At 41.6% G+C, this 18104-nt stretch overlaps 1 protein-coding gene across 1 annotated transcript in view; it reads right to left on the reverse strand.

Annotated features, from left to right (window-relative positions):
* COL5A1 (collagen type V alpha 1 chain) overlaps positions 1-18104 on the reverse strand; it is a 505662-nt gene that overhangs the window by 120835 nt on the left and 366723 nt on the right. Inside the window, exons 46-51 of the mRNA XM_068102230.2 lie at positions 11136-11243; positions 10697-10750; positions 9717-9770; positions 4673-4726; positions 2025-2078; positions 507-614 (exon numbers count right to left, since the gene is read on the reverse strand). Coding sequence (XP_067958331.1) covers positions 507-614; positions 2025-2078; positions 4673-4726; positions 9717-9770; positions 10697-10750; positions 11136-11243 — 432 coding nt within the window. The remainder of the gene's footprint in view (positions 1-506; positions 615-2024; positions 2079-4672; positions 4727-9716; positions 9771-10696; positions 10751-11135; positions 11244-18104) is intronic.

Raw genomic sequence — 18104 nt, forward strand, 5'->3', positions numbered from 1 at the left:
AATGAAGATTTGTGTCTGATTTGAATCATTCCCTGCCACTCTTATTCATGCATCATAAAGAAAGTTAATTCTAAAGGCTACAGAAGGGCTTGCAACAGCAAAAGAGACTCGCTGATGAATTACTAGCAAAGAAATGCAACAAATAAAGAGTAAATTGTAGGAGAACAAAATATAAATTGTTTAATTTCAGCGCAGGAGACATTTTTTAAATGCACAATGAGACGATGCATGCTGGGCCTTGCATTTCATAGAAATAATAAACAACATATTCTTTATCAATCAAAATATATTCCAGGAGGGGTCAAGAGCCAGGAGAAGCAGCTACAGGGCCATGACCTGAGTATATCGAGGTCAGATTGAGTTATGGAGGGCTCACAATCTGACAATAAGCTAAAAATGACGAATTGATACTATGGCCTCTGCCTTTTAGGGCCTGCCATTCATCCCTAAATCAAGCTTCATTAAAAGGATTTCAAAAGGAGTGGCCGTGGTGGTGGTACACGTACGGGGTTACCCTTCGGCCCATCCTCTCCCGGTGGTCCCTTTGGCCCTGGGGGTCCTGGTGTTCCTGATGGTCCGGAATCACCCTTTTCTCCCCGCTCTCCGTGTTGACCCTAAGGGCACACATACTCACAACCTGACATGTTTATTCATACATCGGCAAATGTAAACAAAAACACAACACAAATTATTACAATTTACAACAAACTAAAGTCAAAACTTTCACGTTATGGTGAAAATCTGTTATGCTTACGTCTCAAAGAACTGGTGATTAACAATAATATTATGAACTGCAATATATCAAGTTATTGATTGAGAATTCTGATGCAATATCGATGTCATATAAATATATCATGAAATAGTGTATTTGACAACTATAATGACAATGTCGATAAAAATTGTTCGCCATATGGTGAAAGGGTGCCCAATGAACAATGGCTATATTTTGTGGGTTGGTAAGCACCGCCGGGTTTATGGGTTCAGTTCATTTTCTCCCAGGATTACTAAATGTTGTCCATCATCAACACAAAATAGGAGGACAATGTTTTTCCCTGTTGAGAGAAACATTATCCTCTGCTCACCCTATCTCCTGATCCCTTCTCACCCTTTCACCTGCTCTCCTTTCACTTTCCTCTTGCTCCCTGCTCATCCCTCATCCTGCTGCCATGTCCCTGCTCATCCCTCGTCCTGATTCCCGCTCACCCGCCCTCCTCCTCCCCCCAACTCTCCGAGCCTTTGTTTAAAATTCCTTCCAGTTTCACCAATGTAGAATTGGTCAAGGTCTCTGCATGATGAATGGTAAACTTCTCATGATTTTTCACCAGTTGACATCCTGTCCTTTCTTTTCGAAATGACATTACAAAGGTGCACAGAGGCTTGTATGCCACACCGTTCCATGCACTGCATACTATCTCTCCAATCCTTTCGCAAATGTCCGGGTAGTATGGCAGTATACAGTGCCCGAGCGTGTCTGGCTCCTTATGTTATGCCGGTGTTGGTACTTTTTGGGTGGGGAGTACCCCTTTACTATCCACATCTTTGAGCAGGACTCCTCTAACTAATCTGATTTCTTTAATTGTATCAGCTCTGAAAGATAACAGTCTATGTCCGCGCTGTCAAGGCCCATATTACACTGTGTTTGCGGGTGATTGGGGTGCAGGAGTTAAAATCCAGTAATCTGCTCGCGTGGGTTGGCTTCCTGTAAACCGACATCTTCAGGTAGCCATCAGGCTTCCGGTACACCTGCACATCCAAAAAGGCCAATTTGCTATATTTATAAATTTCATTTGTGAAGCAATATGAAATTGAAAAATATAGCAAATTGGCCTTTAAAATTGCTTTAAGACATGAGAATGTTCAAATACATACATACATATTACATTAACATTATGTATATTTCACTTTAAATACTTCCTGTGATGGATATTTCACGGTGCATTTCCTGTAAGACCATGAGGCAAGAAAAATATGGCACAGAGCAAGTACGGTGATGTATGAATGAAACACTGAATAATTGTACTTACAGGTGGACCACGGTTTCCCGGATGACCAGGATCACCTGGCTCTCCGTGCTCTCCCTAGATAGAAAGATAATTGTGTCACTTCACTCGCCCAACACACGAATACACAACATTATTAATGCTGCTCACTAATGAATATTTTATTGCAAAAGTTATTGTCATCTATAATGATCAATAATTCAGTGTCTGCATTAAATTGATGGCTGAATGAGTTGCTGCCCATATGCCAGCCTTTGTGAGTGCAAATTCTCGTAAAATTGAAGAATTCCTTCAAAAGGTGGGCCTCCATCGACTGGTATATCCAAGTCATGAAAGGCAATTACTCACCTGGACATTTGGCAATCAAAACAAATTTTCAGTGAAACAACACCGAGTTTGAAGTTAATCGCGAGAGCAAGTTCTGAACACCAATTTGGATTGTCCGTCACTTGATTAGCTTAGCGGTTAGGGTGCCGGCTTGGGATCCTAGGATCCTGGGTTCGAATCCCGGTCGATCGCTGAATTAACGCCAGGGGAGTTGACTCAGCCTGTCATCCTTCTGAGGTCGGCAAATTGAGTACCAGTTCACTCGTAATTCCCTGTGTCGCAAGAGGTGACTAACAGGGTTGGGGGCAGGAAGGGCATCCGGCCGAAATTTTTTTGCTTCAAAAAGGGGACCATGGTGCCCGAAAAAGGCCAACCCCTGCTCTCCGGGGGAAAATGGCGTCTAAAGGTGGTTCTTTAGTGTTGAGTTGAAAAGCCTGGTGTTGGCTTAGCGGTTAGGGTGCCGGCTTGGGATCCTAGGATCCTGGGTTCGAATCCCGGTCGATCGCTGAATTAACGCCAAGGGGGTTGACTCAGCCTATCATCCTTCTGAGGTCGGGAAATTGAGTACCAGCTTGCTGGGATGAATGATCACGGTGTGTACCCCGATTCAGAATAGGCACACCGTATCCCTGCGCATCGAAAGAGGCGACTAAGGGTTGGCGCCAGGAAGGGCATCCGGCCATAAAAACATTGCCTCAAACAGGGAACCATGATTGTCATGGGGCCCGCAAGGCTAACCCCTGCTCCAGCGGGGAAAATGGCCTTAAAACGATCATTCATTCAATTCATATTCGTCACTTGATTACCATGATTACAGCTTGATGAAGTGATCCTCTGATAACAGTTAACATGAATCGGCAGATATATTTAAAAAGCACTTCTGATGTTCAGTATACCTCTTGATGCATTGCCAGATTGGTCGCCAACCATGATAACATGCAGTAACGTGTGTTCAGTTTTGGTCACCAAATCTGATTAAGGGCAGTGATACCATAGAGAGGGTTCAGTGTAAAACTACCAGACTGATTCCATGGCGAGATAGATGAAGCGATGAGCAGGGAGTGAAAGAGACAAAACTTTTTTACATTCGAAAGGCGGCAGTTACAAAGGACCTAATATAACTTTTGAATATAATGAAGGGTGAGGATAAATTAGAAGCAGGACAATTTACGAGTAGGGATAGTGACAAAACCAAGAGGCCATTGGCGGAGAGTAATAATGGGGAAAGAGAATAGTAGGAAGGAAGGGGTATTTTATGCAGAGTAATTAATGCATGGAATAGTGTTCCAGGGAAGGTGGTAGTAGCAGGGATAGTTGATAGGTTTAATTAAAATAGATTTGGACAAGTACTTGGGAGCAATAAGCATAGAGGACTAGAGGAGTGTGGGGATAATGGTAGAAATGGTAGGTAACTTAAGATTAGCCAGGTATGACTGAGTTGTGATGTCTGTATATGGATGACATGTCATGTGTGTGTATCGTGTCAAGTGGGAATGTGCAGCTTGTTATGTAGTTAGAAAACAAATAAACTAGTAAGAGGTGTCCACAACTATCCTTTACCATGTTGTAGAACGTCGGCCAAGGCCCTCACTTTTTTTTTCTTCCACCCTCACTTTTTCACCTTTATTCACTTTCAAATTTGTTATCTCTACAACTGCTTGAGCAATTGACACAAAACATTCAACATAGGAGTGCTACGTTCTTTAACAAAGTTACATGATGATGGATGGTAACTGTGGCTGGCATTCCAAAAAGTCTGTTGTCTGCAGGCATAGGTTGCAGGGTGTTTCAGGTATCAGGAATAAATGGCCTCGACCTCCCTTCGCTCGTCCTCAGCCAAACAAAAACGGTACAGTGAAAGTGGTGCGTCTTCGAAAGTGGTGCGTCAGGAATGCAGAAACGACATGGGCTTGAAAGGTTGGAGTGGCCTCCTCCAGTGTCTGGGTTTCCTTATGACATGCATAATGCTGTCTACCTATCACGTATGCATTTTTTTTTCCTCCACCGTAACCCATACAACATGATTGGATAATAATCAAGTAACCACATTCTTACCACTTAATTCCCCCTTCATTCAAGTTCCTGCTTCATTCAATTTCTCAATTTGTTTCCCCCCCCATACTCTCAGTGTGCACAGAATATGTTATTGGTCAATAAGACTGCCATTGGTATATTTGATCTTTTAATTATGTAAAATGATTTAAAATCACGGGGCAACCCGGGTTACCGTGTGGTGGATCATAATAGAAGGAACACAGACTATGTCCCAGCACAGTGGTTAGGAATTAGCAGCACCACGAGTGATGCTGTAAGGAAGGGAGCGACATCCCTGTGGCCATGTTTACCTTATGTCCAGTTGGTCCAGGTGGACCAAATGATCCTGGAGATCCAGTTGGCCCCTGTCATGGAAAAGGAGGAAGGAAGGAAAGTAACAAAGGAAATTACATCGATGTAACAAACTTTATTTGGGGATGTGACTGAGTGTCGTTGATTAAGTGAGCGAGTTTGCATGAAAGTGAATGGATGTGAACATAAGTGAGTGAGTAAGTGAATAAGAAAGTTCACTTGTAGGGGTGAATGAGTAAATAAGTGAGGGAATGACTGACCTGCCTGATACAGGAGGAAATAAAGTTAAGATACGTATTGTAATGTACTTTACAGACACAGAGAAGATATATATTTCATATACAAGAAAACAAACACGACATAATGTCAATAACATCGAAGCTTTTCGTGCTCTACTCTTCAAGGCGATTCACAGCAAAGAGACCGGAAAAGATGAGAGCTAGTGCATTTATAAGCACATCTAAGTAACCGCGACACCGATTGGCTCTTCAGTCATGACGTCATTGGTGTTCTGGACGCCCATTGGTTGACTCAGTCACCACTGTCCGTGGCTCCGATTGGCTGGAGCGGAGTTGTCAGCGCTAATGCACCATTTGCATCATTACCTTGGACAGCAGCCGGGGAAATACCTTTAATCTTTCTGTGTTGAAAGAGAATGAGAGAATGTACAAATTCCTTTTGACGACACAATATAGGGTCCATGTAATGGATGAAGGTTGCTTCTAACATACGTAGATGTAGCATACTGCGACATCGGCTCAATATCTTGACCATATCTGCATTTTACTGGTCTGCACAATCGGGGTTGGCATCCAAAAGTGCTGTGCAATGGCAGAAGAAGAAGAATAAATGGTCGATGGTCCTTGGACATTCTTGCGTGCTCGTACCGGTTGTGTCCTCATTCCCGAGTTCATTCTTCGGATCACCATGGACATGCTGTTTGATACGATCAGACAACCTTTGGGTTGTACGGCCCACGTACCGAGCTTCACATCGGCACTTAAACTCATATATAACATTGCTAATTTGTAAGGTGGGCAGCACATCCTGGTTGACTGACGTGAGCAGACGGCGAGAGGTGAAGATTACTCAAGGTCGCACATCCAGCTACGTGTTTGATACCGTATGTTTGATTTGTTCTTCAAACCTTCGTGATGATTGTCCTTTCCATGGCATCCTGATATATACCGGGCATTTGTCAGGACTTATCTTGTGTTCCTTTGATGTGATGAGAAACTTCGGCACATATCTCTTAATGCATTATCTTATGATGTCAATGTGAGTAGAATTCTTTCTTCGTCTTTGACTCGGAAGGTTGTAAAGCTGTCTGTCAATGTTATTGATGTGGTCCATTGCATTGGACCAGAATGCAAGTGGGATAACCTCGCAAAGCAAAGAATCTGCACATTTCACAAGATTTTGATTTGAAGTCCAAATCATCCCTCCACAAACGTCAGACAGAGCTTATATAAACGACTATATGGATTCTGTTACTTGTTCTTCGTGCCAGTGATAGCTCGCCTGCTCTTTGCAAAGGACACCATTAAATCTTCAATGTCCACCAACGAATGCTGGCAGATGGGATGCCCAGTTTAATGTCCATCCGAGGGACGGCACACACATTGTTGAATCACCCTGCCTGTGAAACACTGGGATGACAGTTTATAGCTGAGTCTATATGCTCGTGTATGTATATATATATATATATATATATATATATAATATATATATATATATATATATATATATATATATATATATACATATATATATATATATATATATATATATATATATATATGTATGTATGTATGTATGTATGTATGTATATATATATATATATATATGTATGTATGTATGTATGTATGTATATATATATATATATATATATATATATACAGTCATCCCTCGCTATATCGCGGTTCACTTTTCGCGGCTTCGGTACATCGCGGGTTTTTCTCGCTAGTATATGTAAAATTATATCGCGGATTTTTCGCTATATCGCGGGATTTTTCGGTATAAATGTATTTTTATATACTATTATTTTAAATATTTTTGTGGTAAAATAAGCATTTTCTAGCCTAAAAAATAAAAAAACGTAAAGAAATAAGAAAAATACAGTATTTAAAACATATTACAAGAAATAAAATACTGTACATAGTGTACAGTAGAAGGGTAGACAAAGAGTCGTGCGTATGGAAAACGCAGATGCGGCAGCTTCCACTTGCGCTCGTTACCCACGTAATGGGTAACTGTAATGCTCTTTCTGGCTGTGCAGTACATTCATCATCGTCATCACCTTCATCGTCATCAGTACTGCACAGCTAATTCATCATCATCTTCATCACGCAAGTTGTAGTATTGAAGAGCCGGGGCTCTTGCTTGATACGGACGAAATGACGGGCAAGACACAAACTCGTCCGAGAAGATATTTATTCTCAAAACCAACTCGGGAACACTGAAAAGCCCATTTATCGGGCTGCATTATAAAGCCCAACCAGAAACCGAAAGCCACGCCTCTCAAGCGTGGCGTGCTTCGGTGGTCACGTGATCAACAGGTGTAGCTGATTATACCCGCAAAGCGCGGCACGCTTTAGCGGTCACGTGACCAGCCACTCTCGCGCCGGGGATCCCCGCCGGTGACGTCACCGGCTGGAGCAAGGAGATTCTGATGCTGGTCTTGCTTGGGGAACCCATGGGTAGCTACAGTATCTTCAATGGTGAGTACCCATTAGAATTTTATATGTTGTTAAAATTACGTATGTTTAAGAGTGTAAAAAGTGTTTAAGAGTATAGGAAGTGTTTATAAGAGTATGGGAAAGGTTAATAAGAGTGTGGGGAGGGTCATAAAGCTTTAAAATATATATAAATAATAAAATAAAAATATGGTCGCTACTTCGCGGATTTTCATCTATCGCGGGGGGTTCTGGAACGTAACCCCCGCGATAAACGAGGGATCACTGTATATATATATATATATATATATATATATATATATATATATATATATATATATATATATACACACATATATATATAACTGTGAGAAATAGTAGAAACTCCACAGTACGAGCAGGGCGTCTCATTTGCATTTAATATATAATCGGGAGATTAAATCAGATGCGGACGTAGCTTCAGGACTTCGATCTTTAATTTGACAAGCTTTCGACCAACAAAGGTCTTCTTCTGAGTCGGCCCCAAGTTCAACGGAAGTGTTTGTTACGGAAGTATATATACTGTATATTGTTACGTTTGTGGGGGGGGGGGGGGGGGTAGGGAAAATGATCCCATAGTAAAGGTAGCACTGTATAGGAAATAGCTTGGACCATGTAACGTGTAGGAGAAATCTCGAAGTACAGTAAGTAGGTAAATTGTAGCTTAAGGTTGTTTATGTGTTCTTCACATGGGGACTGAAGACATGCTAATTAGTGTAGGGATTAAGGTTAGTTTTCCCCAGTGTGTGATTCCCCCTCTGATCAATCCCTAACATTTTGTAGCATCTGCTGGCCCTTAAATTACAACCAGCGCCGGCCCTATGAACACACACGCCGAGCAAAGCCGGCCCTATGAACACTTACGGCAAAAGGCCACACCCTTGAAGGACATGATTGGCCCAGAGGACGTGGGCCGAGCATGAGGTGATGTTTTAAGGAGCTCGCCATTGGTCGGGGTGACGTCAGGAGTGAAGAAGAAGAGTCGTCTCTCTCTCTCTCCCTTGGTTTGGACAAAGAGGCTGCGCCATCTTTTTAATCTTGGTCGGGACAATTGTATGGGCCTTTTGAGGAGGTTTTGACGGTAGTAATCTGCCAGGGAGCTGTCCGTTCCAAGGATAAACAGTGTGTGTTTATCAAGGATAAACCCAATCCTCATCTCCGGGCGCCCACGGTGTCTTTGACGCACGGCGTTGACATCGCCATTTTGGAGTGCTTCCCACGCGAGTGGCTACACCAGCTTCAACAGCCGCTAAGCTCCTAAAATTACCTATTGGGACCAGCTAAGTGCTGAAAGAGGATTTCTTTTTATTTCCTTACCTTTCCCAGTGTACATATTTGTGTCTGTCTGGAGGTAGCTCACCATCGAATTTTACCTCAGTATTTCTTTCCATTATTTTTCATTCCACGCTTATTTTCATTCAAGTCATTATTGTTGCATTTTATTGGTCGTGTTTGCATGTTTTGTGGTTTCGGAATAAACCCGTGTGATCCGTTCAGATAAACGTCTCACATATTCTCGCGCACGTGCAAGAGGGCTACAATGTCCATTTTCGGTCGGACGCCTCGGGAGTAAAAAAAACTTTCGGCTATTCGTCACCGGTGATCTTAATCGCCGGCGACACAACAATATACACATATATAATTATATATATATTGAAGCATGATGTTGTCTGGATGTTGACATGAAGCTAGCCATCTTATATCCATTTAAGTCGTGAGTAGGTCATTGAATTATGGACATGCTCCTCCATAACCCATACATATTGTGATAAAATATTATGAATTAAAGCTGAAGATGCACCTACAATGTCAATACATGGCCATTTAGAGTCTATTCTATGAAAAGCATAAAAAGCATGGCCATTTGGCTCTAATCTATCAGATGCTACCTTTTGACTTTTGACGCAACCACTCGATAAAGCTTTACCTCACCCACATCGTACACACCGAAGGTGTTGAGAAATACCAATCACAAATATGTTAATGGTAAAAATAATTAAAGCTCACCCATCTAAATATGTACAGGCATATCTACAGTGTGGATCAATTCAATCAATCAATTAATTAATCAACAAGGAAGAGACTAACTGATGGAATAAGATGACTTTTCAAATCCATGTTCCCTCTCTTATATTCTGTCCCAAATTATTTGTGTCCTACCGTGTCTCATTATAATCCCCTCGTATGTGTTGTACATACAGTATAGACTTCAAGAGCATCAGGTGAAGTGCAAATAAAAGTGTATTAAAGAGACAAAAGCCTTGAGTAGTACAGGAGAGTAAAGTGTGACATATTGTGGTAATGCACTACAAAGTTATTTTCGACTCACTTCTGCACCGGAAGCGCCTTGAGGTCCTCTTGGACCTGGAGGGCCAGGTGGTCCCTGCAGTGGAGAGAACCAAACTCAATCACTTTTTTGTTTTCACTCATTCAATTCTCCTTTCACTCAAACAACCACGGAGTGTAAAACTCAAACACGTACTCGTTTTCACTCATTCCATTCAACTTTTATGTCCACGTGTCATGAAAACATGTAACTAGAGTGAAGTTGATGGCATGCCATTGCAAATGCCCATGCTTCCCTCCTAAAGCAAAGTTTAAATATTGCAAAAAGTTCAACCAACGACCAACGATCAAATTTAGAGTAAAAAAGAAAAATTTCCGTGACACAATTTCCACATTGAACCGTGACACCAAGAACTCACCCATGGAGCCAGAACCGGGGATCAAATAAAAAAAATCGTTATATATTTCATGCATCCCCCAATGTTGAGTGCATATTATATAAAGTTTCATTAAAATGTCTTAAATTTGCCTGTAATTGAATTGTTTGGCATTTGACCATTTGACCCCACTGCAGGGCCCCATAGGATTGGGCCAAAAATGGCATTGCTCTCGCACCTTCTTGCCATGTGGTGATCATAAATACCAAGTTTGGTGAATTTCTGCCCATCTGTTTAGGAGGAGATAGCTTGATGGATGTCCAGACAGAGTCAAATAGACAGACAGACAGACCCAATTACAATATCCCCCCATTCTTTTCAGAAAGCATGGGGATGAAAAGTAAATGTAGCCCCAGAAAATACGCAGCAGCTACGCCATGCACAGGTATTAAAAAACAACATTTGAATGTGTTTAAAAAGAAATCAGATATCGAAACAGAATGAGTGTGGTGTAACAACAAGAAGGGAAAATATTTTCAGTTACTAATTACATTTATTCTTATTCGTTGTACACATACCCAATTAACCTCTGCATGATAGATATCCTTCATGCTAAGTGGTTAGTGGTGTTGAAATTGAAACGTACCAGCGTTCCCACATCTCCCGTCTCCCCCTTCTCTCCTGTAGGTCCAGGCAATCCCTGTGTTGAGAGATAGAAGAACATTAAATGTACCTGACTGCGAAATGTTATTCATGTCTGTTAAATGCATTTTGATCTAAGAAATCACAGCAATTAACATCTCAACCCAGCCTGTATAGAATCTTCTTCTTCTCTGTGACCTGGCTTGGAAAGACTAACTTTCTCAATAAAGCACAGAAAAGGCCGACAAGGTGCTGGAGCAGTTCTCAAACTTTGTTATTAGCACAACACGATTCCTGTTTAGAGATTTTTAGCCATTTTATGCAACTCAGTTGGAATTACAGTGCCATTCCCCAGGAAACACAAATCAATTCATAAAGATGGCTGTGCATTCAGATAAAAGCCGTTACACAAGTAACCACATAAAATGAAATAGAAGGATCACCTGTAGTCCAACGGGGCCTGGAGGTCCGGGAAATCCTCGTGGTCCCTCATCTCCTTTCTGTCCATAAGGCCCTTGTGGTCCCTTAGCACCTGGCTCTCCATTTGAACCCTGATAGATTGCAGCGGCACAGAAAGCAATAAGTACAATAAATCTATGTCTAGGATTCTATTTGAACCATATCAGCTATTCCTATAACCATACACTGTACATCCTCAAGTTAATGTTACACGTCATAACTTTGCAAATATAGTACTTCAGCGTTATTAATCTCAACATTCATCGGTACAAAAAGAGTGCAATTACTCTAGTTAATACCAGTTTGTACATTCGAATCCCCTGGACCTTGTTCTATAAACCACATGTTTTATCAGAAAAGAATAAGCTGTGGAAGATGCGAGCTAATGTGGTGCATTATGGAGATCGTACACACCGACGGTGTTGGGAAAGAGCGGACATCAAATTAATTTGCTCCATCTTGTCTCCATCCTGCACTCCATCTTGTCTCCCGTTCCCTTTATCATATGTTTTATGTGTCAGTTTGTCTTTTTGTGATCAATGTTAGCTCTTACACGAGCCTCAATCTTGTATACAAAAAATATATATCTATATATATATATATATATATATATATATATATATATATATATATATATATATATATATATATATATATATATATATATATATAAGTAAAAAATTGTCTTGGAGTGAGTGGACCTTCTTGAGAGGTGTCTCCGATGCTCCCATCCAAGTAAGTGTTGAATAGTCAACTCAATGTCATGCTTGACACCTTGTGATGGAGGAAATATTGTTGAAGAAGTGACTTTGGATGATTCCATAACCTTGCAGTTCTGTTTCCAACAGCCCCTCCAGTGTTTCCTTCCAAATTACACTTTGAAAATTAACAAGAAAAAGAGCAGTCAGAGATTGCAAACCCTCGCCAGGATGTATTTTCAGTGGTTTTTAAGGCTTTTGTGTTAAAACAAATATGGCGACCAAACCACGTGACCGATGACGTCATCATTATTTTTTTCCTCCACTAATTTATTCCTAGATTATCCTCAAGAAATTTCATCTTGATCGGATGACGTTTTGTACTCGTCAAATTATGACGTCATAATGGAGGCACCTATGTCATCATCATTCACAGATATTATTCCACATGTAGTGTAGCAGCATAGCAAACCTGTTGTGCATTTTGTGATACAAGCACCAAATTTGGCACAAATGTACATTAATATGTTGCGAACATTTTCAGATATTGGGCCACTTGAAATTCCGTAATTTTTTTTTTCTAATTTTTTCAAATTTCGTAATTTCAAATTTTTCGGGTGACACCGTCACAATTTCGGTCTTCGAGGCCGGCCGATATAGTGGGGCGGCTTAGCCCAAATATTCAAAAGAATTGTGCATTTTGTGATGCAAGCACCAAATTTGGCACAAATGTACATTAATATGTTGCGAACATTGTGTGGTCAGCAATGAAGACGAGAGTCTGAATTACATGTATGCAAAAGACCTTGTGAACCAGTGAAGCAAATACACGGGTAAGCATGAATTAAATCTAGGGCATGATATAATTTCCATGATGTTTACCTCTACACTCAATGGTGGAAGGAGGTAATGTTTTGATCCCAGCTTGTCTGTATGTCTGTTTGTCTGTTAGTCCACAAAATTCCAGACAAAGCTTGTAGTAGTGGTAGTTGTAGTGGTAGTGGTGATAACAGAAATTGTTATATAGAACTGAACTTATATTATTATTATATGCAGAAAATAACTTCATTTCTATATGCCCTGCAGTGGACAGGTTAATTGGTTTATGCACTGAAGGGGTCACCCTGGTGTGCACTGCTGTGTTCTGCCTCACTGAGTTGTTCAGATATGATGTACTCAGCACAAGCTTCCGGTCGGCCCGGAGGTGGGGGTGCGGGGCCTGTCACGGAACGTCAAAACAAACGGCCTGCCGGGGCCGCCCAAAAGTCGGGCGTGAGGGGCGCGTCCACTAATGGAACGCCTCTCGCTTCCCAGATCGAGGGCCACGTGGTCAGGAGAACCTCGTCCCTTCCGGTCACACTTTGCCTATCGGCCGGCCTCGAAGACCGAAATTGTGACGGTGTCACCCGAAAAATTTGAAATTACGAAATTTGAAAAAATTTGAAAAAAAAAATTACGGAATTTCAAGTGGCCCAATATCTGAAAATGTTCGCAACATATTAATGTACATTTGTGCCAAATTTGGTGCTTGTTTCACAAAATGCACAATTCTTTTGAATATTTGGGCTAAGCCGCCCCACTAATGGAGAGTTCTTTACAATGAAGCATGTCTCAATTATTTCTATTCAGTATTTTCGGAGATATAGAGGTGCAAATGTTTTCGGTTTTTCCAAGATGGCGGCCGAACCACGTGACATATGACGTCATCATTATTATTTAAAAAAATTATACAGGTGGAGTTGCACCTATGGTGAAAATTTCCTGTCAATCGGACCAACAGTTGCAGAGAAAAATCATATTTATTCTGTGCGGACAAACAGACAAACAAACAGACAGACAAATAGACAAACGGTTTCAAATGCAATAATACCCTCTCCTCTGGCGAGGGTAACGAGGACCTGATAGTCTAGGACTCTAGGTACACATTCACCCGTTTTGGATGTTAATGAGGAATAGATCTGTGTAATATGAAAGCTAAATCTTGAATGTTTTTTTAAACATCGCGTGCACAAGCCAAGTTACCGAGATGGTTGCAATGGCAACATAATTCAACCAATCACAACCGTGATCGAATCAGGTTGAGATAATGTCATGAGGCATATCGATATATATCTCCCGTATGAAAGCTAAATGTTCAACGGTTCGCACAAACAAAAGTACATGGGCGGATGATTGGTCGGTCCGACGTCGCTCATTTTAATGTCTCCCATCTCCGACCTTATCGTTGGGGTGGGGGACTAAAATAAAACTATTCGATTTTCAGGTAAATAGACATATAGTCAGTCACACGGCTTCACTGACCACTTCACCGAATTTTTCCTTTTTATATACAATATACTGTGAGTCCAGCAATATACTGTGAGGTGTGTGAATATATATCCAGCTCACTGGTAATTCCCTGCTTGTCGTAAAAGGCGACAAAAAGGGTTGGCGGCAGGAAGGGCATCCGGCCGTAAAACATTGCTTCAAAAAGGGGACCAAAAAACAACAACAACCACGGTTCCCGAAAAAGGCCAACCCCTGCTTTGCGGGGAAAAATGGCCTCTAAAGGTGTTTTTTATATACAATATACTGTATATAGATTATTGACAGACACTTTGGGCTGACAGGATGACCTGGAGGTAAACACACACCTGTAAGTTGTCTAGCCTCGGTTTGAATCCAGATCCAGCTATAAACTGTTTCACAGGCAGGGTGATTCATCGACCTGTGTGTCGTCCCTCGGATGGACGTTAAACAGGTGTCCCATCTGCCAGCATTAGATGGACGTTAAAGATCCCACGGTGTCCTTTGTGAAGAGTAGGTGAGCTGTCGCTGGAACCCTGATCAAATTCTAACTTCCTGCCTTAACCAGCAGAGGGTATTCCATCAGGGGCACAGCCACATATTTAGCCAATGATGCTACCCTTGTATGCCTTGTGCTGCATACGGACAAAGAAGAAGATTCGAGTCACTTTGTCTTCACCGTATAAATGATGGGTGAGTACATTGGACGATTTGAGAGAAAGATCAAATTAATGTGAGTCATCTGGCTATATGCTCTGTAGTATATCACAACACTATTGGGAAAAGTTCGAATCAAACATAAACCATAAACGACTTAAGTCAATCCCATGTGGAGTTGACGCAGTTCTCAAAGCAAAAGCAGGACACACTGATTATTGATTACACGTAAAAACAGATTTGATTTTTCCTATTTTATTAATGTGTTGTTATCTCCTTCAGAGTTCATGGAAATCCTTCTAAAGTGCTTTGGTTTCATGTTACCATGATTATACCGTCCCCCGCACAGTGGGAGATGGAGTTTTGCAGTCACTTCTGTGTGTGTGTGTGTGTGTGTGTGTGTGTGTGTGTGTGTGTGTGTGTGTGTGTGTGTGTGTGTGTGTGTGTGTGTGTGTGTGTGTGTGTGTGTGAATAAGAGAGAGAGTGTGTGTCTCTTACAATGTCTCTCCGAAAGGACCGACTGGACAACCCTCCCATCTACTTTCTCAACAATCCTCTCCAAGAAGTTCTGTCACTCAAGCTTTTGGGTCTCACTATCTGCCATGATCTTTCTTGGGAAAACCACATTTCCAAGCTGGCCTCCAAAGCCAGTCGCCGACTTGGCATCCTGCGTCATGCGAAGTCCTTCCTTGGCACACCTGAGCTCCTCACCACATACAAGGCTTTCATCCGCAGCTCAATGGAATACTGTTCCCCCCTCTGGGCTGGTGCTCCTGCCTCACACCTTGCTCGGCTTCACGCTGTTGAGGCCAAAGCTTTCAGAATCAATGGAATCTCCTGCGATGTAGTCAACGCCGAGGGCCTTTCACTCACTCACCGCAGGCAGGTTGGTGGTCTTTCTGTCTTCTACCGACTCCTCTCCGGCCTTGCTCCCCCAGCTCTCTCTGTGCTCTGTCCCCCCAATATTCCTTCAGGTCGCACAAGATCTGCCTGCAACCCTCTTCTGGTTAAACTGCCAAAGTCTAGGCTCTCTGCTCACCTTCACTCTTTCATTCCCCTTTTCTCCCGCCTCTGGAACAAACTCCCCCACTCCCTTCAATCCCACTCCTCCCTCCAGGTCTTTAAAACAGCTGTTCACCACCATCTCTTATCTTCCCCCATCGAAAACCTTGATCTTTTCTACCCCCGGTAATTCACCCCAGAGTCCTTGCAGTGTTCATATGTTTTAATCCTCTCCCACCTCCCCCCAAGTCCTCCCGATGTCCCTGCTCTCAAATGTTGTGTTTGTGTCCTTCCCCCTCTCTTTTGTGTCCTTCCCCCTCTCTCCCCATCTTGTCTACCACTCCCCTTGTTTTTTGTGTTTTGTGTGTCGGTTTGTCTTTTTGTGTGATTAATGTTAGCTCTTTCACGAGCCTCGATCTTGTATACAAAAAAAATTAAAAAAAATAAAAAAAATAAAAAGAGCAGAATTGTGAGGAACAGAAATGAAAAAACAAGATGTGTGTGTGTGTGTGTGTGTGTGTGTGTGTGTGTGTGTGTGTGTGTGTGTGTGTGTCTGTCTGTCTGTCTGTCTGTCTGTCTGGGCTATAACTTTTTTACCGTTTCAGATTTTATCAAATTTTCAACAAAGCCTTATTATGACAATATGAAGACGACAAATTCATCATTTGGTCAAAAGGTCAAAGGTCAGCGTCACATAAAATCTTCCATTTTCTTCCAATTGACCTGAAATTTTAAGAATTTGCATATTGGGTCACTGAATTGGTTCATCAATCAAAAGCGAGAAACCGATTTTTTTTTTTTGATCCAAAGGTCAAGGTTGCATACAATTGTCAATTTTCATCCGATTGACTTGAAATTTGAGCAGGGTTTGCATATCGGGTCACTGAAGCCTATTGCTTTCGAGGTCAAAAGGTCAAGATCGCCTAAAATGGCCAACCTTTTTGTATTTTTCTTTAGCCGATTTGAAAGTGAAGTTCTCTAGCTGAAAGGGAAGCTTTAATATAACCCTAATGTAAAGAGACGAATGGTTCATTTCTCATGTGTTAGCTCGCGATTGATTGATGATTTGTTCAAGCCTTCGGATGAGTCATTTAGGCCTCATATTATACAAAGTGGTTTTTTTTTTTTTCAAATCTTTTCTCAATTGTGGGATTACATAAAAAGTCAAAATTCGTCTTTTTTCCACGAACCATATAGTGCCAATCATCCGAAAAATAGACAAGAACAGATGAAATATTTAAAGAGGGAATTTTTTCCAATCTGCGGGGAGCGAAGCAGGCTGATCGACGAGGAATGCTGCGTTGACTGTTGTACAAGAAGGGGATTTTACTTTGTAAGATAGTGAAAGAAATGGCTTCAGAAGCATTGATCCACTTTTAAGGGAAAGGGCTGCGTCATCTTTAGAAACATGTTGTAAAGAGTTGTTTTATTTTTATTTTTGCTTTGAAAAGGCGATAAAAGCCAATCAATAAATGCTTCGTCTGCGTATAAACATTGATGGTAGTAAAAAATAAACATGCTCACGTATGTTTCTTTTTACACACAATGTCAAACCAGCTTTTATAAGAGCAAAAGTTGGGCTGCTTAGGCAGAATGATAAGAGGAAATAGCCATCCAATGCTTGGTACACCAATGAGGATGACTCCAGAAACGCCTCTCTTTCTGCAAAAATATGGATCACATGATCACCACCAATCCACACACTCTCCTCCTCACCTGTGGCAATTTAATGTCACGATGCCCATTGACTGGGAATTGACATGACGACAACCAGCCATGGCTTTAACATTGAAGCCTTCAGTGAGTCCATGGCTCTGACCTAATCGGTGAATGTCACTACCCGGGATCTCCGTTTACATCCTCCCTCCCTGATCTCGTAATGACAAATTTTCTACCGAACCTTCCTATCCCTCCTCAGCCTCACTTAACTCCTCTGAACACATTCTTGTTAAAGTGTAAATCTCTTTGGCTGTTGTTAGAGAGCCATCATCGTGGCATGCAGCATGGGTATTTGTATTGGCCAGTGGGCAGAACAACAATCTTCCTCGTCATAAAAGGATTGGTATTATATCTCCTCTGAATCAGATATTGACTTTGCTTGGGTAAGGGGTAAGCTTTCATAAAAGCTATTTTACTCAGGCACACGTTTATCCCATCTCGTTTGCAGCTATTGTTATGGTTTGTGACCTTTTTATTCTTCCTTCCCCTATACCCCCCTGTGAGTTAGACCAAGTGGTTTGGTCCATGTGTATAAAGCCTATGATTGGCTGTGGGGCAGGGGAGTGGCCAGGAAGGTGATTCAAAGGAGTG

Source organism: Myxine glutinosa, chromosome 13 (assembly GCF_964187855.1).
Source record: "Myxine glutinosa chromosome 13, kmMyxGlut1.1, whole genome shotgun sequence".
NCBI classification, from domain to species: Eukaryota; Metazoa; Chordata; class Myxini; order Myxiniformes; family Myxinidae; genus Myxine; species Myxine glutinosa.